The 21,985-nt window shown below is 34.3% G+C and overlaps 1 protein-coding gene across 6 annotated transcripts in view; it reads left to right on the forward strand.

Moving 5' to 3' along the window:
- The window catches only part of PCGF5 (polycomb group ring finger 5), a 39,406-nt gene extending 23,379 nt beyond the window's left edge, over positions 1-16,027 (forward strand). For 4 of the 6 annotated variants that reach the window (XM_058189499.1, XM_058189497.1, XM_058189498.1 and 1 more), the window contains exons 3-10: positions 30-126; positions 2,906-2,961; positions 3,059-3,118; positions 3,608-3,756; positions 4,818-4,916; positions 6,107-6,196; positions 8,742-8,801; positions 11,973-16,027. In XM_058189499.1, the coding sequence (XP_058045482.1) occupies positions 30-126; positions 2,906-2,961; positions 3,059-3,118; positions 3,608-3,756; positions 4,818-4,916; positions 6,107-6,196; positions 8,742-8,801; positions 11,973-12,020 (659 nt within the window). In that variant the 3' untranslated portion in view covers positions 12,021-16,027. The remainder of the gene's footprint in view (positions 1-29; positions 127-2,905; positions 2,962-3,058; positions 3,119-3,607; positions 3,757-4,817; positions 4,917-6,106; positions 6,197-8,741; positions 8,802-11,972) is intronic. The other 2 variants (XM_058189501.1, XM_058189502.1) reach the window with 2 other exon arrangements.
- The last annotated feature ends 5,958 nt before the right edge of the window (positions 16,028-21,985 follow it).

Genomic DNA, 21,985 nt, shown 5'->3' on the forward strand with positions numbered 1-21,985 from the left:
CCTAAAACACATCTTATCTGATTTTGCAGTCTGCAAGAGTTGTATTGTGCAACACTTTGAAGACAGCAATGATTGCCCAAGATGTGGCAATCAAGTACATGAGACCAATCCATTAGAAATGTTACGGTAAGGGGTTATTTAACAAATTTAATAAATTATTTCAAAGGAAAACAGTTCATCAACAGTGTTATGAAACGGTATAAGAAAATATATATATCTAGTGCTGGAATTCCAAATTACCAACATGTTAGATAATTGAGAATAATAGAATTGTTCTTGTCACTTTAACAAAATGTTAGTCATTCAATCTTTATAATTAAAGATTACAAGACACATTTTAAATTAGTTTCAAATATTACAAAAGGATCTCCCTTATTTCAGTCAAATCAGTTTCAGTTTTATAGGTCACAAATCATTAATTTCCCAGGTTGTCAACCAATTTTATATTGCCAACCAATTTTAAATTATACTGGAAAAATTCCTTTCTTTATAGCATCTAAATATTTTTGCACATTTGCTTTGCAACTATAGTAAGATACGGTTCCATAATATGATATGTACTTAACTTTTTCATCTTCTCTTCTTGTTCAACTCTGAAGCTACTTCCCACCTCTCTAGTTTTTTGGTGGCTTATTTTCTTTATATGAGCTTAAACATTACTGGGTATCAGCACATATAATAAAAGATTTTCCCTTTCTTCCCATCCACCATGTTTCAGATTTCCAAATGTCATGAGCAGCAGGAAAGCAAATACCTTCCTACACTCTCTAGCAATCTACTAAACAAGTGACTGACAAACACTTATACTGCAGGGTTCCCCAGAAATATGGTTCACTTGACAGGGGACTATAACACCTACAACAAGACATATAATCATTTTTTAGGCAAACAAAACTTAGTGGTAGGAAGCATCATGGACAACACATACAAAGGTTCTAAACAACATGCTCATTATGGAAAAGAATGACGTTTCTAGGAAAAGAGTAGATAGTGATGTGGAATGATGGGAAACTACAATAACATGGTAATGACTGCTGCTCTGTGTTTTTCCTTGGTTAAGGGGTTAAAGAAAAAAAGTGATGTTTGTTTTTTAGAAAAACAATTTAATCTCCCAAAATAGCAAACACAATGCGAGGGAACACTTAGTATGAAACCAGTTGGAAACACATTAATGCGTTAAAGCTTTACTAGACAACTTGTGCCTCATTTCTGCTAGCTGAATGAGTGCAGGAGCCAGAAGGAGGCAGGAAAGGATGGGCATACAGCCCTCCCATCTTCCCTACAGGTTTCTGGGAAGTGTAGTCAGAAGGAGTGGTGGAGCTGAAGTGGCCACAATTTCATTCCCACAAGTTATGGGTCACAGCATTCTGTAAATTAATCCATTTGAATTATCTTGATTCAATAATTGTTGTCCTATACCTTCCAATTTCACCCAGTTGAGTTCCAGGAATAAAGATAGATAGATAGATAGATAGATAGATAGATAGATAGATAGATAGATAGATAGATAGATAGATAGATAGATAGATAGATAGATAGATTTACTTCTGTATCTATAATTGTAGCTAATTTTTAATTAAACTAAGAATTGTATCTTTTGAGATCTTATGGATTTCCAAAAATACAAATGAATGTTTTCTTGTTGAAGAATTATGCTAGTCTAAGATTCAAGGAATTTTGTGTGTGTGTTTGTGAGCATGTGCACGTGTATAATTTTATTCAGAAAATATAAGTATTAAACATGGAAAAATTACATATAAAATTATATACTTGGCTTTGCAATTATATGCTGCATCAAAGCATCACACCACCTGATCTTTTCCTTTGTTTATATATTCATATCCTACTATTACTGTTTTCTCTCTGCCTGAGAAAAATTAATAACTTGTGTTATGCATGGCTATCTATGAGAAATAGTCATGGAGTCAGATATATGAATATCTTCTCAAAATCTCTGTATCTTCGTATTTTAAATCTCTTGATATCTTCTTATTTTTCTAGTTCAAGGTGATGGCAGTAGCTCAACAAGGAAAGAAGTGTTAGAGTGTAAACTGATGGCTTGAATCAGGGATTCATTCATTAAAAACTTGTTTATGAATTCATTTATAAACTTGTTCTGTACACAGCTAGCATGTACTCTGTATCCTATTTTTACATTTTGATCCCCATTTGTTCTTCAGTAATTTTAAGAATATAGATACTCTTGGCATTAATTTAAATAGTTGTGGATCAAAAATTACAATATACACCCAGATGTCTCCTCATCGTACTTCTAAGCATATTTAAGCATATGAAGCATATTTATAAACAGCTAATATCATTACCCAACTGTGGATGCAATTTAGTGCCATTATAATAAACGGCAATTCAAACAATTTCATGGGCTTCAGATTCTGACAATACGTTAAAGCAAGTCTATTGTTCTAAGATAACAAGACAGATATGTTTCTGGATGGGGTCTTTATGCATGTGTATATGTAGACTACTCTCTTTATGCATGTGTATATGTAGTAGAATATTTGAGTTCTTTCTGATTCTGGAACAAAATAGTATCTTGCAGATCAATATCATAGTCCTCAAAAGAGCAAGGATTAACTTAGAATTAATTTAAGATTGTTGCCGTTCAAAATTACAGAGCAAACAATAGAGCCCCATTAGCTTTATGGAAACCAAAAATCAAATTACAAATATTGCTATCTTATGGAGTACATTTCTTCCCTACAGAATAGCCATGGAGTTTGTAATCATTCTCAGAACATTTGCTCAAAAAGAAATTGAAAATAGATTTAGAATAGCTTTGTTATTTCCCATTGAAGTTCTGTAATGTATGCCTGTAATGTATGTTAACATATGAATATATACATATTAAGTATTTTGAGTTATTGATTTTTTTTTTCTTTTCCAGGCTGGATAATACTTTAGAAGAAATTATATTTAAGCTGGTTCCAGGACTTCGAGAAGGTATGTTTTTGCTCCTCTTAACAAGATTATTTCTCTTGGTAATCCTGTTGCATTATTAATTTGAATTACAAATTTGTTTTTTGTTACTGAAAACTAGAAGAATTGCACCGTGAAGCTGAATTCTGGAAGAAAAACAAACCTATAGAAAATGGAGGAGGTATTTACATTTATTTCACAATGTAACGTTTTAACTTCCAACTTATTAAAATGTCAGAAACTGTAGTCTTATTTTTCACTTGAATTTGTTAATAAATGCAAATATGTACATCTCACTGAAGGAATTAGCCATCCATCATCAGTGCCTCTATTTTATATAACTTAAACTTTAAATAATTAGATGTCATAAACTGCATTACTGATTTCAAGTACTTCTTCAGAACATTTTCTGCCTCGCCTAAGTTTGAAAAGCAAAAGTAGAATTTCTCTGCTTATTGATGAGACCTTCTCCCACTTTTTTTAACCGGAGAAGTTTCTTGTAGAAGGTACACAGCAAGAGGAATAGAAAACAGCTGCTCCAGACAGAATGGAACTCTCTTGGCACTGCTTCAATGAGATACATGAAATTGGTTTCAAGAAAACTTGACCTAGATTGCAATCTTAGCTTGTTACTTTCTACATTGCTATCTGTGCACTTTTTTGGTTTCAGAAGAAAATGCAAATTCTGAAAATCCTAAAGATGGTGAAAATGGAGATGAAAACCAAGAAGACAAAGATTATCACAGGAGTGACCCACAGATTGCTATTTGTCTGGATTGTTTACGTAACAATGGGCAGTCTGGTGATAATATAGTAAAAGTGAGTTTTGAACTCTTTAAATATGTCTATGGAGATTCTCAGTCATCCAGGTCATGGTTGTCTCAAAGGTGCTTTTTCAAGAGGCAACTGGACTTTCTGGTTTTTCTTTGAAGACATTTCGCTTCTCAACTGAAGAAGCTTCTTGGATGAGAATTGAGCCATCCTGAAAAAGCAACTTTGGGACAACTCTTTATACAGTATTAATTAGTAGAATGATGCAGAGTAAATCGGTATGATAGAAACAAGTAAGATTTGTTACTTGAAAGGTGATTTTCTATAATTCAAGGAAATCCGAACTAATTTCTTATTTTTTTCTGCAGTTACCCTACCTGGGTCTTCATTCCACTGTCTAAGTGAGCTAATTTTAAAGTTCTAAATGTAATGAAAAGTTAAGAAACTCTGATTCTACGGTGCTGTTGAACATTATAATACAATAATATTTGCAGGACCTCAAATTCCGCGCCTCTGGATTAAAAGAAAAATATCTTTGATTAACAGAGGAAGAATCAGTATCTTGCTCCCAACTGATTTTTCTGTTACTTAAGAGATTAATGGGATGTATATTTTGTCATATAACAAATATTAAACAGTTTTTATTAGAAATTAATTAATTAATAATGCATCAAAGAAGTCATTACATTCAGTAAATTTAATTTGTATAAAATCATTCTTGCATGTCACAGAAGATATAATATATTCTAGCATTGGTTAGAATTCAAGCCAGTTTAGTCTAATGGTTAAGGCATCAGGCTAGAAACTGGGAGACCATGAGTTCTAGTCCTGCTTTAGCCATGAAAATTGGCTGGTGGTGGGCCAGTCATCCTCTTTCAGCCCGACATACCTCACTCACAGCTTTGTTGTGGGGAAAATAAGTGGAGGAAGGAAGGTATGTTGGATACGTCACAGTCTTGAGATGTTTGTAAAAAAAATAATAAGGACAGGATATATATAAATAAATAAATAAAATTTGATAGGTTATCAGATTAGGTAGATAGTATTTGGAGTGCAAGCAATTGAGATTTTAATATCTAAGTTTTCAGTTTTTGTATCTTTTTCTTTAGGGGTTGATGAAGAAATTCATCCGGTGTTCTACACGAGTAACTGTAGGAACCATCAAGAAATTTCTAAGTTTAAAATTAAAGCTTCCAAGTTCTTATGAGGTATGATGTTCTCTCACCCAAAGTAGTAGACCCTGTCCTTTGACTAAGTGAATTTAAAGGATCACAACTTTAACTACCTAAACCATTTTTCCTTGCATTGCAAATATGGAAAGTCATATAGTACATTAACAATATTTTTCCTTTAGTGACTTTAGTGAAGTGTTCATGAGTCCTATTCCAATATAAACTGGCATTCAATTGCACTTTTAAATCTCATAATCCAATTTAAAGTCTCTATTTTATTGAAGATGGTCAATCACCAAGAAAGAAAAAGAGTAGACTATTAGGAGAACATTTTATAAATGGTTTCCATCTGAAAACTTTTCATCTGAAATATTGTGTAGTATATTACAATCCAAACAGAATACAAAATCATACTATAAGGCATGTAACTCTGAAATTAGATGTAGATTTATTTTAAAACAATTAAATGCGTAAAGCAATTTTCTAACGTTGTATGTATATCAATATTTATGACTGTATTACTTGGATCACAATTTACTTTAGTATATATGCTTTGTATGCTAATGACCTTAGATTTTGTCCTTGAAAAAATGCTTAAAAATAATTTTGCAGGTTATTTTAAAGGCCCTGCTTGAACCCTGGAAAATTATTGCTACAGTGCTGAACTGGATGGCTAAAATAGTGTAACATCATTTTTTAAAATTTTCTTATGCCAAATAAGACTTTAGTTTTTCTCCTTTCCTCATGCAGAAGATATACTGCATATAAAACAGCACAAGATAATTTCCTAATTTGCATATTCATCTTGCCATAAAAAATACAAGTGTATAACTCTTCTATCTATTTAAAAACATCCAATGATTTAATATAAAGACCAAATGAATCCCAAAATAAATATTGGGGGGGACGGGACCAGGCAAATGTATTTAACAGCTGTAATGGATGTCCTATGTTTTAAACACTTTATTTTAAGCAGCTTGTTTAGATGGAAAATACAGTTTGTATTTGGGAATAATAATTAAAATCTATGTAAGTAGCTAAAAGTCATTTTGTCTGCATTTTTCTTGCTCATTAAATATCTACCTTGCATAAGAATAATCAAGCTGTGGTAGGCTTCTAATATCTTGTTCCTCTTATATATTAATGATTCTCTTTTAGGAAAGATGAACATAGCTCTAAAAATGTTTTTATAATACTTCTTCAAGTAACTGTTTTTTGTTTTAAAGCTGGATGTACTATGCAATGGGGAAATCATGGGGAAGGATCATACTATGGAATTCATCTACATGACAAGATGGAGACTACGAGGCGAAAATGTAAATGAAATAAGTTTTTATTATTAGGCTTTTAGTTTATATATGAATATATTAATTATAGGGCTTTTAGCTATGTATTATATTAATTATATTCCTTTTAAATAGCAATAGCAATAGACTTATATACACTGCTTTATAGTGCTTTACAGCCCTCTCTAAGCAGTTTATAGAGTCATTATATTGCCCCCAACAATCTGGGTCCTCATTTTACTGACCTTGGAAGGATAGAAGGCTGAGTCAACCTTGACCCGGTGAGACTCGAACTCCTGGAGTGAGCAGTGAGTTAGCCCTGAAGTACTACATTCTAATCACTGTGCCACCATGGCTCTTAAAATGCTTTTGTGTGTGTGTGTTTGTGTATGTGTGTGTGAGAAGGAGAATGAGACAGACAGAGACTGTGTCTCCCTCAATCTTGGGTCACTTCTAGCACCACAGTCTTCTGAACACAGAGCTCTGATGGTACTAGGTTCTGCTGGAGCCCTAGAGATCACAGCTCTGAGTTCTTCTTCCACCACTGGGACCACTTTGGCCTTTACTTTTCCATATCCTCTCCAGTTCCTCCTTCAGTCCCTTGGAACTTCTCCAGTTTCTCATACACTGTCCTCCTCACCTTGCTGTAACTTGGCACTGCTACATTTAAAACATAAGGCTTCCTGCCATTTTTTAAAGTATTTGCACTTAACAAAGTATATCTTGTAACAAATGATGATCTCCTTCTTCTACTTGTCCTCCTTGTGAAGCAGGAGTGTCGCCTGGGATTTAAAGGAGATAAATTGCTATTTAAGGGTTAGGCCAACTTACTTCAACTTCCCTCCATCTTCAATATTGCTATTTAAATAGCCCTTTCTAAGCAGTATGGGCACGTGGAATGAATTCTTGCTAACAAGCAAAATAAATCCTTACCTGTTTGTGAGTCCGCTGCTAGAATTCATTGAAAGAGTGCCCATAAGGTAGTAAGGTGTGCAAAAAACAAATAAAATAGTATAGCAGATATATTGGGGTCATTTAGGCCCTGATTCAAAAGCATCTAGATTGATTCAGAGAATTATCCAGGGAAATTATTCAGGAAAAAGGAAAATCTAACAGGAATATCAGCAATAACCAGAAACAGACTACTCAAAAGCACAAAACTGGCCAAACACTTTGTGGTTTTTTTGCAGTCTGTTTCTGGTTATTGCTGATATTCCCATTAGATTTACTGTTATCAGCAGGCAACAGTTCAGATAAATAGAAGAAATGAAGTCAGTAATTGCCAGAATTGTCCTAGGGTGAGGAGAATTATGAAGAAAGAGGGCTTGTCAAACAACTTAGCCTATTTTCATAAAGGCAGGTTGGCTGATACATAACTAAAATTCCACCAAATTCAGAGATCTCTAGGCCAGACAAGGCTAGGATTTGTCATGCCTCTGTAATCTGAAGTCAGGAAAATCTTGACTTTAAAAAGATGGATAAAGTATATAACATTCATAGCAGGTTTAATATAAATATAAAATGATTTAGAAGAAGGGCATTGATCTTAGTGACATCTCCAATTAAAGATCATAGAGCAAGTAGTGGACCAACTCTGTTTGAGATTCAGGAGAGTTGATAGAAGAGGCAATGCCAGTCTAGCTGACCAATAGTTTAATTTTGTTAGTTTTTAGTTTTATCATTTGATAGTTCCTCCAAGACCAGTGGAAAATTGTTAAAATATTTTAATATACACTGTTGATTTCCAATAGTTAAAGTGCATGACTTCTAACCTGCTATGCCATTATGGTATGGTTTAGTAACATGGTATATATGTGAAAGTTAATTGCAACCATCATGCCTGACATAGCATGGTTAAAGAAGCCATTAGTGTCATATTGTAATTGTTGAATGATTCGGCATTTTAACAATTGTTATCATTAACTAAAACTAGACGATTACCATTTTTATGAGACCTATTCTTTTACTGAATTCACAATTGGTGTAATTAATGTTAATGTTAATTAAATTTGTTTGCATAGTTTTTGCCTGCAAAATTCCTGGCAATATAGAGATTCATTTTTTTTTTGCAAATCTTATTGCTAACCTCTTAATGTCTCCCTTTCCTCACTGCTGTTCTTACTTTTATTGTGTTGTGTTTTTTAATGACACCTTGCTGCCTTAAAGCATTCATATAAGTCAGGGATACTTTAATTCAAGTGAGATTTCCAATATCCACCCTGCCATCTGCCTCCAATTATATCTTGAAAATTATTGTTTTTTAGAGCATCCATGGGTTTTTTTGTAGTCAGAATTGGGAGAACACGAAAGCAGCACATTGGAGAGATGGGTGTGTGTGTGTATAATTTCATACATACATACATACATAATGTTATAGATTCTTAAACATTATAACTAATGTTATATGTATAATTAAAGTTATAAAATTTTTTTAAAAAATTCTGGCAGCCATATAGCTCATCTCTTACGGGTCAGAAAATTACATTCTTGAATATGCAACTATTTTTAAATGACTGATGATCAGTGTTCAGTTGTGGATGCCTCTTATCTGATCAGAAAATCATCTCCTTCGCAGTTTCGGTGTCAGAACTGCTCCTCATCACAAGTCTGCTCACAGGATGGCTCTTTTTATCAGGTAAGAGGCACTCCCCGACTGTACACATTGTAGTCATTAAGACATTATCCTTTGAAATTCAGTTTAGATGGGAGCTGAATGTGTCTTTCATTTTCTTTTGGACTAAGTTCTCTAGGCTAAATTTAATTATAAAGATTGAAGCCTTGGGTTTTTTGTCTGAATGTTTACCTAGATTTTTTTTTAAAAATTGCATGGGGCAAGCTATATTCATTAATTTATATTTTGTGTAGAATGCTATAGGCTCTTCATGGGCTCCCAAATTATAAAACCAATTTCGTAAATCAGTTTGAAATAAAGATAAGTATGTTGTAATATTTCAATAATTTAGTTCAGATTTTTTATGCTGTTGATTAATTGTAGCCTTACAGTAAGGTATGATAGGATACCATGTGCATGGATATTAACCCAGGTAAAATTATGTTTAATTGCAAGTTGACAGTCTTATTTTTTGTAAACTAATCAGGCTTAATGCTTTCAAGTATTGCCTTCTTTGAAGCTTTGCTAACTTTAGCAATATTCTATGTAACTCCATTTGTATTATCAAGACATCATAATGCAGCAATAGAATAATCTCTGAAAATTTGTGTCATGGACATTAGGATTCATGACTAGTACTATAGATATTTTGGGAAATGAATATTATAGAAAATTAGTGTAACCATTATGGCTTAGCCATAGTGTAACCTTGATGGCTACACTATCTTAGCTGAATGATTGGGTGTTACGAATATTTGGTTTCATAGATTGGGGCTTCAGGGGATAAGAAGCTTAGGATTTGAAAGTTATTTTTATAAAATATTAGAATTATACTGCAAAAATATTGTGTTTTATACAGCAACCGTATTTTCAAAGAAGGAGAGCTAGTCCACAATGCCATTTGTCATAATGGGCTCCCAATCTTAAGCATTCATAGTTATGCTGCCCTTCCGTTACAGAGCTCCCTTTTACTTTGCTCCCCTATTTTATATAACCAGGTATATATATAGTAAATCATCCTTCCATGGGAGAAATTGAAAAAACATTATGAACTCTTTATGGTGAGACTGTAAAATACAGTGTTATATCCAGCATTAGAATAAATTTGTTTGAGCAAGATCTGTTACACATTGCCATTGAGTTAGTCGTGTAAATATTTTCTAGTAGAGAAAATAATAGAGACCTTTGCAGTTAGGTGCAGGAAGTACAGCCATAATTCATGTAAATGGACAGTTGCTTTGGGGAAAATGCATATCATTGCATTGTCATGTTCCCGTATTTTCAGATTATATCTCTAAAGAGTGGGAGATTTTCATAAGGGAGGTATGACTATGCAAATGTTGTTACAGAACATTTCTCATCATCCCTCAACATTGTCAACAGTTACTGGAGATGGTGTGAATTGGACTTTAGCAACAGGTTGCACAAGTTTTCATCCTGACATTAGGATGAAAAAAATCAGGCCCCAGTACATGGTTAACAAACACTGTTCAGGAATTAATTTTCTACGGCACTGTTTTTCAATCTTGGCCCCTTGAAGATGTGTGGACTTCAACTCCCAGAATTCCACAGCCAGCAAGAGTTGAAGTCCACACATCTTCAAATGGCCAAGGTTGAAAAACACTGTAATCTAAGGTATTTTTAAAAAATTTCCTTGGCTTTCTGGGATGTATCCTATTTGCAGCTGTATCATAGGCATCTGCAAGGAAAGGTAATTCAAAGAAATGTCACATAGCCACATAATTTACATGCTTGTGTCTGATACTGAGAGGCAAGTACGGAAGGCTGGGGTTTGTATCATGATGGTTCCTGACATTATCTTTGCATCATCACAGTGTATAACAGGTGAATTATGGTCTGCTTGGGAATTTTAAAGAGAGCACCCTTAAATGAATATTAGGCCCAATCAGAACAACTGGTGAAGATTACTTTTTTTTTTAATGCAATCGAGTACAACACTAACCTCAATGTTCCAGTATACTGTTACTGTGAGGACAATTATTAGCAGCAGTAGGTTCTTACAGTCCTGGATACCACTTCTTAGCTACCTTGTATATATTCTTTTGTTTCATTTTTTAAATTGCTAGTTTCTTTCTATTTAATGATGGTACTCTATGTAAGACATTAAGGTTCTAAATCTAATCTTCTTCTCTGGTAATATCACATTACTAACCAGAGCATACAAAACATTTACTAGACCAATTCTCGAATACAGCTCATCTGTCTGGAACCCATATTACATATCTGACATTAATACAATTGAATGTGTCCAGAAAGATTTCACAAGAAGAGTCCTCCACTCCTCTGCTCGCAACAAAATACCTTATGCCACCAGGCTTGAAATTCTGGGCTTAGACAACCTAAAACAATGTCACTTTTGGTATGACCTAAGCGTAGATTATAAAATTATCTGCTACAATGTCCTATTTGTCAATGACTACTTCAGCTTCAACCACAACAATACACAAGCACACAATAGATACAAGGTAAACTGCACCAAACTCAACTGCAGAAAATATGACTTCAGCAACAGAGTGGTCAATTCCTGGAATGCACTACCTGACTCTGTGGTTTCATCCCAAAACCCCCAAAATTTTAACCTAAGACTGTCTACTGTTGACCTCACCCCATTCCTAAGAGGTCTATAAGGGGCGTGCATAAGAGCACCAACGTGCCTACTGTCCCTGTCCTAACATTTCTTCTATTTGTATCTATTTTATGTATCCAATCCATGCTTATACTTATTACCCAATATGTTCTTGACAAATAAATATAAATTTAAAAAATGTATCCATAGAGAGAATTAAAATGACTTCAATACTGAAAACAATTGGTTCAGGGACAACTTCCACGCCACCCTTATAGGGGGCGGTTGCTTTCTTTAGCCTGTCCAGCAATCCTTCTGTAGATCATGAGGAATTGCTTAGGAAGAAAAGTGCTAGTGAATTCAGATTGTTGAGAACATGGCCAATTTATTTTTCATTTTGAGAATATTGATTGGTTTATTGATGAGCCAGGTGGACATGAGAGTTTAATTCACACAACTCTTACCCTTGTATTATTTTATTCCACTTAACATTGATGAGGAAGAACTTATTAACTAAATTCTGTTGAATTGTTAAGTCATTACACTGCTTGTTTATTTATGTTCTACCTGCGATTATTGTTTCTGTTCTGTTTTCATTGTGGTTTTAGTCTTATCCCATGGTACTCCAGTATCGACCCAGAATTGACTTCAGTTAAACCAAAGGGCCAGATTCTACTGAGATTAAACCTGCACTATGTTGTTTACCCATCGACAGATTGCACAATGAATGGATGTGCCTGGATTGGGGGGGAGGGGGGAAACCACTCGAATTTCAACCTGCGAAAATGGACTTCTCTTCAGCTGATCAAGTACTTTGTCCCTGCTGTTAGAGTAAACCAAGTGCCATTCTGCAACTTCAACATTCATGATATATTTGTGGCATCAAAAGACTGTAAATTATAGCCAAATCATTAAATGTATAGTCAAGAAACAGAATCTCTTGAATATTTGCTTTGCCTGATAAGAAAACTTAAATGGTTCCATAACACCGATTACATTAGAAAAAATAGCTGTCTTCTATTTCTCTTGTGGTATTATTGTTTTTTTTCCATATGTACTGTTTTACTGAAGAAAAAGTTGTTTAAAAGTACTGTATAAAAGGTTAAAAACTATACCTTTAAATATTTTGTATATAATACATGTTTCAGAAAAGTGGTTATTTTACCACTACTTTTACTTGTTCAGCTTCTCATAGAATCTGATGTAGTTCACTCATTAATATGCAGTGATCATTTAGCAGTATCTTAACAGATTTTGTATCAAAGAAGTTGAAAACATCCATACTGAATTGAACTTGACTGGTACAATATCAAATGATCTCCTTTCAATAATACACAAAACTTATTTAAAGTTTTGATTTGGAATAATAGCACATTGGTATATGTGCAGCAGGTAAAATGAGAATTTTTGAAAGAAGAGATATTTTAAATTTTATTGTAATTTAACTAAAAAAACTATTGTGAAAACTTTATTCTCAAAGTGTTGGTTATATTTTTAATCGTTGCTTTCCCTTTGAAATTTGGTAATAATATTAGAAAGTTGTGGATTGAAATTGGTGGTCTTAAATGTGTTGGACTACAGCCACTGGAATGGCATCTGCTTCTGTATTCTTTAAACATATTCAGTAATATGCATCAGTACATGAGCCAGTTTAATTGCATTATAGGCACAGTCTAGGTTTACCAGGAATCTTACTGTTGTTATGAAATGGGTTGTCAAGTAAATTTGAATGGTTACAAAGCTATTTGACCAAAACTACTGGCTGTTCAGGGTGTTTGCGTTTGTTTTTTTTTCATAACAGTAGTGTTCAAAAATATTAATGGTTGCCTTAGGTATTATATGTGAATTCTTTCTTGTTCAATAATGTTGTGCTATGGATATTACTACAGAAATCACAATGTATTGTATACTGTTTTTTCTCGTCTTCCATTACTTTTTTGCAGTTAAAAGCAAAGGTAACAGTCAAATTTAACGATTTGTACAATTTTTAATAAACATCATTCTTTATATAGTAAATTACATACCATAAGAAGTAATTCACTCTAGAAAACTACTGAGTTTTGGAAACTAATCTCGAATATTGTATGCCTTCCTTGTAGTACAGGGGTCTTATAAGTAAGAGCATGTAAAGTAGATCATTATTTCTAGAGGAAAAACATGCTATTTGTACCAGGTCAAATCCCACGCTAATAGACTTGGTTCTAAGGTTCTAGTCCAGAGTAATCAGCTGTAGATTACAATATTGTGCAATGCTTGTTATGCTTGGGGCCAGCACTTTCTGACGAATGTAGAGAATTCTCAGTTAAATGTTAAATCATCTGTTAACTGTTCTTAGCTCATTGAAAAAGTATAATTTGTACGTGCTTCTTTTGTTAGATGCAATAGGTTGGATCCAAATGCCAGTTTCAGCTCTTGCCTAGAGGATTTTTCTTTTCTTTTCTTTTCTTTTTTTTTCTTTTTTTGTCTAGTTAAATGTGACATACCTTGGCATACCCAAAAAATATTTTTGCCGTTCCCTTCTATTTTCAAAGCAGCTGATACATTGCTTTTGAAACTACTTTTACATATACAAAACTTTGGACCCATGAAACTCATTCTGTGAATCTTAGTCAGAATTTTATATATTCTGATTGGGTTTACCCATTGTGCTTTGTCATCACAAAGCTTGTTTGGTTTTGGCTTAGCTTATGCTGTGAACCCATGTGGGTTGTAAACTATGATTGATGGCTTTGAAGACATATTAAACCAGCCAGTTTTGATTTATCCAATGAATCAATCATGCCATAACACAGAAGAAGTCGGATCTAGTTAGGGACCTGATTACATAACTTTGTACATAAAGCTCTTTCAGTCTTCAGTTTAACATGTATATAATGACAACAGATTTCTTAATGCATTCAGTGTCTTAAGAGTGGCTTTGAATATTCCCTTCAAGCAAGGGGGTAAAAGATATATATGTGATTTGTGGGGTTTTTTCCATAATTCTGGATAACACCCAAAGCTGCAATTCCCATATTCCTGGAATAAATGACTATGAACTTAGAAATATGTATGTCTCCCCATGGAGAGTATACATAGGGCATTACTTTCTACTTTATCACAAACCCTAGGAAATGGATGCATAATTCAAATTTTCAGGGCTTTTGGGTGAATCTAAATGTACCTGCTCCTAAGTCATCTTATCAATACAGATCAGTCCTACATAATGCCTTTATCATTTTTTCTGGTATTTTTTGCAATTAATTGATCTTCCACTACTGCTGAGCAAACATTGCTAATTCATCAGCAATGAGACTTAACTGTCCCAATATTAATAGGAAGCATCTAGTCTTTTTCTCATGTCAGCACTCTGTCAGGCTGAGCATTGTTAAAATTAAACATCCATGCAACTGTAAAAGCATTCTTGATTTTACAATTAAGTATGTGCACAATTTCTGTTTCCAGGTTTTCTTCTGAGGAATGACTAATTATCTTGTCTCATTAGAAGAAATGTATATTCCATAGGTTAATTTCAACTGATCTGTGTTACATTTCCAATCTCCTATTTCTTATTATATTGTAGCGGACTGAAGCATTTTGTCCAAATCCGCCAAAATATTTTCTGCTGTACCTAGCAGGGATTTTGCCTTTTGCTATACAAAAGGACCATATGAAAACAAATGTTTTAGGCTCTGAATAAAAAAAAACAAAAAACCTTTCAATAGCAATTCAGTGAATTTCCAGTTTTCAGAACCAGCTTATTTCATTTTTGTAATATAATTTAACTGTGATTAGTAAGAGATTTTCCAATTGAGTTGTGGGGGGAAGCATAAAAGTCCAAGATATGACTTCTCAGCTGTGAAAGTAAAAGCCTTAAAATATTTATTGCACATCTAACCTCCTTGTGGCCTACAAATTTGCATTTCTAATACAGGTGCATTGTACCTCTACACTGTAGATGCTTATTGTCAAAATTCACAACATGTTAATATAGTGTTAGAGAATCTGAGCATTTCCTTTTAAAACATGAAAAGTGGCTTTTATTTAGCCACTGAACCAAAAATCCTTTTACTCTACAATAATTTTCCACAAAGCGACACAAAGGAAATGGAATTATCCATTAAAAGCAATAAAAAAAAATAGTTGGGGAGTAGGTTCCTTTTCATCAGTATCCTATTCACTTTAGATGCTTGTGAATGTGGCACATGTGCTCAGGCTTATTTCAAAATACGTCCTTTACTCTGAATAAGAGACAACTGCAGGAGGGTCTATAGCAGGGGTGTCAAACTCGCAGCCCGCGGGTCGGATGCATCATGCGCTGGCCACACCCATGCCCGGTTTAGCAAAGAGGGGAAAGTCACGCTATGTCACTAGACGCCACCGTGATGACGCAAGTTTGACACTCCTGGTCTACAGGGTGTCAGTGACTTGTGCACCATGATGACATGATCGTGAGGTGACTTTACCTACTTGTGTCATTTGCCATGAGGCCATTGATACAAGCTGTATGACCACATCATTTGCCCAGTGATATTTAAGTGTTGCTATGACTCATAATCACAGTACATTGCTGCTAGGAAGTACCACAGTTCGGGGAGAGGCTAAATCTTTTTAGGTAGAAAAGTCTCAAAATAATTGGCATCTTCAGTTAAAAAACCGAGTTCTATTTAGAAGTATAGATAATTCCCTACATTATGTGGAGATAATACTGAGTTAACATAACATAACATAACATAACATCAGAGTTGGAAGGGACCTTGGAGGCCTTCTAGTCCAACCCCCTGCCCAGGCAGGAAACCCTACACCATCTCAGTCAGATGGTTATCCAACATTTTCTTAAAAATTTCCAGTGTTGGAGCATTCACAACTTCTGCAGGCAAGTCGTTCCACTGATTAATTGTTCTAACTGTCAGGAAATTTCTCCTTAGTTCTAAGTTGCTTCTTTCCTTGATCAGTTTCCACCCATTGCTTCTTGTTCTGTTGATAGAAAGCACTACTGTAAAACATTTTAATATACTGTATTTTGAAAGAGAATGTGCTTGCTGTATTGAAGCAAATGTCTTTATTTAAATGTTACGGTTTAGATTTATCTGTCTGCACAAACACAAAGATAATACTTTTTTTTGTTGCTTTTGTTAATGATATTTTAGCAAGCTAGCTGTAATACACTTTCCAGTTACTTTTATGACAAGCGACCTGCCATTTTTAATTGAAGCTCATCTCAAATTCTTACATGGTGCAATTATTTTAAATAAACTATGGAAATCTATAGAGTATTAAAATATTCAGTTGTCCAAGAGAGAAAGCTGATGCTTGCCATTATTTACATGGAAAGTACTATGAATGCTGTGCAGGAAGAAAAATATTCTGATTATTTTTGAGTTATTAAAACAAAGTAGATTGAATATGCAGTGGGATCCACTGATTTTGTACGTGTGATAAGAAGATTGTAATAATATAAAAGAAAAATTTGCAAAATGTCTAACATTCTTTTAAAAAATTACCAAAAGTTACTTGTTTCAAAAGTATCTTCCTTCCTTCCCTCCCTCCCTCCCTCCCTCCTTCCTTCCTTCCTTCCTTTTTCTTTCTTGTTCTTTTTCTTTCCCGTTCTTTCTCTCTTACTGTCTCTCTGTCTTTCTCACTTTCTTTCTCTTTCTTTCTTTCGCATTTTTACTTCCTGAATTGTTGGATTGAAATGTGAGTTTCTTTAGAATTGATCTTGCTAATCTTTTTTTTAAGGCCTAACTTTATAGAAATAACTTATATTTTTATTAAAATATTTATATGAATTGAAAGTAAATGCTCTGTTAGAATCTTCCTAAACTGCAAAGCATGCTAGATGTAAATACTGGAGTTACAACCCATAATATCATGAAAAAACTAGATTTGAGAAGATTGATTATTAATCACCCTCTGGTTCTCAGTGACATTTTCTAGCTTGGGGAGGGGGGTGCAGAGAAGCCATTTTCAAAGTAATTCTGAGTAACGCCCCCCCTCCTCAGCCCGCCCAGGATTCAGGAAGTAAAAATTTCAGATTTCTGTTTTTATTGCTGTTGGCTGTAATTTATTTAGCCACTGAACCAAAAATCCAATACGCTCTTACTCTACAAAGCACAAAACTGAACAAATTGTTAGTCTTTTTAAATAATTATGGTTTCATGATAACCTATTTAACACAAGTGATAAAATATTAGCATTCGCTTTGCAAATTTTTACTATATTTTACATTAAAACTGATTTCATTAACACCTGTCCTATTTACAGGTAAGGCAATGTTGGGTATTAATTTTCCCCCAAAGTAATTTAATGGAAAACCTTCAAGGACACGTTTTTTTAAAATATTTTCTTCTAAAAGTATCTAAAAAGTATACTTTGCTAGAATTGAGAAACATAAAATACCAGCCAAAATGAAGAAATGATGCTTTTCTTTAAAAAAAAAACATATTCCAGATGACTTCTGGAGAATAAAATTGGAAATAAAACATGCATAACTACTTTGGGCTAAAAAACATACCTAAGACTGTCTTTTTAAGTTTCAAAAAATGACAAAAAACATGTAGTAATTCTCTTTGTACTTCTTTCTGATTATCATTATAAAAACTCTTGCAATATATACACCTTAATGCACAATATTCCATTATTATATCTTTTTTTAAGTTGGAAATATTTTACAGAGGGGGTTTTTTTGGTCAGAATTAGTAATACCTTAAACCTTTTTGTGGTTGTAAAGGTTAGATTATGAATATTCAAATTGAAGTGAAAGGGGGTCATTATTAATGACTTGGTGTCTCCTACTTGTCAAAATATATGTATTTTTGTAAAAGAAATGCACTTGTAAATATTCAATCAAGCTATGTTTTGTTTTGGAAAAAAGATGTTGCTGCTTAGGGAATTACCTAGAAATGGTATTGCTTTGTATTCATGACAAATACATTCTGTTCCTGTTTAAATAGTTACAGCAGAGTTAGATGCATTTTATATATGGACTTAACCCAAATATGTCTTGAGCATGCCACAAGAGTTTCTCATTAAATTCACCTGAAGGCAGAATATACATTGGTGCCGTGTTTTCATCTTCCGTATTAGCTTGGTGGTGTCTTATAATTTCTATTTTGGTCATTGTGACATAACAAGTTCATTATGAGAGCTGCAATCCAGAATAATCGCAGCAAAGTATATTTTCAGTGTGCAAAGTCTAAAAGTGCTGTCAGATTTTGAAATAAAAAACACTAGCACTGCAGGCACAGAAGAAAGACTTGGAACAGGCATGGTAAAAAGAGAAAATCAAGGAGATTGATCAAAATGTTCTCACCAGTGCCCTGAATTCTATCACCAATAGATAAACCCTCTCTTGTGGGGTACTTGTACAACTGAACACTAAGCAAATATAGATAGGGGCCTTTTCTAGAGCCCAATTTCATGCCTTCAGTTCTACTGGAGGGAAGATTTAATGGGACTCCTTATTCACAGAGACTTTGCAACTATTTTAATTAGTTATGCTGTTTTATTGTCCTATTTTTCCCCTTCCCCGGTAACTAATTGCTATATTTCTCTTTTTACTGTATTCTTTTATTTAAAAGCTGGTCAGAGTAACTCTTACTTAGCATGGTTGTTCCAGGGGTGAAATCCAGCAGGTTCTGACAGGTTCTGAAGAACCGGAAGCAGAAATTTTGAGCAGTTCGGAGAACCAGCAAATACCACCTCTGGCTGTCCCCAGAGTAGGGTGGGAATGGAGATTTTTCAATATCCTTCCCCCAGGAGTGGGGAGGGAATGGAGATTTTTCCAGTATCCTTTCCCTGCCATGCCCACCAAGCCACGCTCACCAAGTCACACCACGTCCACCAAGCTACACCCACAGAACCGGTAGTAAAAAAAATTGGATTTCACTACTGGGTTAATCCATTGCCCAGCCATTCAGAAGTCTTCTATTATGGTTCATTGCACGGTCAGCAAGATATTCAGACTGAATTTGGCATTTTTGTCCATCTATCAAGTTCTTACCAAGGACCTGCTATTAATTATATTATAGTCATTATATACTGACTATCAAGCTGCTGTCCTTCAGACTGCATTGATTGCTAATATCAAGAATATCATAAGCTGCTGACAGAAACCCCAGCCTGTATATCCTATATGCTGCAACATGCTTCTATCTCATTGGATAAAACTTATAAAAATTAAGTCAGAAATAAGTTTACAAAAATTAATTTTTGTAAAAAGTAATTTGCTATTTATCACCATATTGCTACTTTTTGAGCAATTGTTACTAACCTGCAGCCTATGACAAACATTTTTCTGGACCTTTTATTTTTTGTATATTTTGTGCTAAATTATTCGGATCACGTGTAAAAAATTCTCATTTGTAATAGAATAGAATTTTTTATTGGCCAAGTGTGATTGGACACACAAGGAACTTTTCTTGGTGCATATGCTCTCAGTGTACATAAAATGACTTTAAAGGAATATGTATGTTGGGAACAGGTATACAAAGATATCTTCATATGAACTGCAGAAACTCAAAAATACTTCAGTCTCAGAATTGTAATTTTTCATGCACCACTGATTATAATTGAATTTGATTTCATTTAATCTTTGCCCATTCTTATTTTTTCTGAAGTTGAATATTTAGATCTTAATGCCAAAGGCCACATGGGCTTTTCAGAACTTCCTACTACAGAGCCCTGAAGGCTATGTCCCTACTGAGGGTTAGAACCATTGCAAACAAGAAAGCACAAATGCAAGGACTACCAAGCCAAGGAGTTATGTGTGGTTATTTGATAAGTTATTTTATGTGATGCCTTTAATAACTTAGTAAATAACTTAGTTTTTTTTTCCAGTTATGGAATTCTATTATTTTAGAAATGCAGATGTTGAGGCTTAAATTTAAAAACAGAAAGGAGAAACATAAGAAGTTAAAGAATTGGCAAATGAGCCATTAGACAAAACACACTTTGATTTAGCAATGCAAAGAGATGTAAACATGATTATATGAGACAACCAGTGAAGCTAACAGAAGTGGATATAGTTCATAAGCATTGAACTTAGTATAGAGTTCATGAAAAAATGGTTAGTACCTAAAAGGGAAGTCACTGTTAATTAAGCTCAACATCTGGTGGTTTTATGGACATTTCCAGGCAGCTTTTGAGGCTAAAATATAGAATACTGCAATTCACTGTAGCAGTGTACAGTAAGTACACTACTAACTAGAGCATACAAAACATTTGCCAAACCTATTCTTGAATACAGTTCATCCGTCTGGAACCCATACCACATTTCTGACATAAATACAATAGAACGAATCCAGAAATATTTCACTAGAAGAGTTCTTCACTCCTCCGAAAACAACAAAATACCTTATACCAACAGACTTGAAATCCTGGGATTAGAAAATTTACAACTCCGTCGACTTCGACATGACCTGTGTTTAACACACAAAATCATCTATTGCAATATCCTTCCTATAAAAGACTACTTCAGCTTCAATCGCAATATTACAAGAGCAAAAAATAGATTCAAGCTAAATGTCAACTGCTTCAAACTTGGTTGCAGAAAATATGACTTCTGTAACAGAGTTGTTAATGCTTGGAACTCATTACCTGACTCCATAGTCTCTACTCAAAATCCCAAAATCTTCAACCAAAAACTGTCTACTATTGACCTCACCCCATTCCTAAGAGGACTATAAGGGGCGTGCATAAGAGCACAATAGTGCCTACCGTTCCTGTCCTATTGTTCCCTTTATTATATCAAATTAATATAGTTGATGCATATTTTTTACTCATATATTGTTATCTGGTTAATGTCTTTCATCCAGGAGCTCAAAATAGAGTACAGGGCACCTTCCTGGTTTTTTCCAACAATAACCCTGTGAGGTATGGTGGGCTGGGAGAGAGTGACTGACATGAAGTCACCCAAAGATCTTCTGTGATGGAGGCTGGAGTAGAAGTTTGCTTTTATCTTCTTAGTCTAACACCACACTGGCTGTCCAGCATTTTCATATTGAGCATTAATGCTTTTCCAAATCGTGTCACAAAATCAGTAAAATCAGTTTTCTTTCCTGCATTTTCATCAACATTCTTCTTGATTTGCCCAGCTCATTGATCTTGGCTGTAACATCTACCAAATAATGTATTGTGAAGAAACCAAGCCCTTTTTGGGCAAAATGCTCCATCTGCTGGCCTATTTATTAATGCTTAACTCGTTTTTCAGTTCTATCTTGATGTAATTTCTACCGAAGGAAAGTTTACTTTACTATTTTTGAGGCTGTATTTTGAAGAAATCATTGCAGGGCTTCTGCAGCCCACGGAGGTGTTCTGTTTCCTGTGGGGATCGCTTCTGACAATATCTGTCTTTTGATTCTTGAGCTCAGCTTCAGCATTTTAGTTTATTCTGAAAGCAGGGCTTGTACAATACCCAAAATTTACATGCACATACAGACGTGCACAAGATTCAGGATTTGGAATTTCCCGTTTTATGAGGTATCCATTTACACACCTTGTCCGTCCATTCTGGTTAGGCTTCTGGATGTAGGTTCACCGTCACGCTGATGGGACAACTGGAGAAGGATTTTGAGTGCATGTTTACCCACAATAGGGGCACATCTGCCATGTGGAAAAGCTTTTGATTGAAGATTTACATTCC

The sequence above is a fragment of the Ahaetulla prasina genome, chromosome 6 (genome assembly GCF_028640845.1).
Source record: "Ahaetulla prasina isolate Xishuangbanna chromosome 6, ASM2864084v1, whole genome shotgun sequence".
NCBI lineage: Eukaryota > Metazoa > Chordata > Lepidosauria > Squamata > Colubridae > Ahaetulla > Ahaetulla prasina.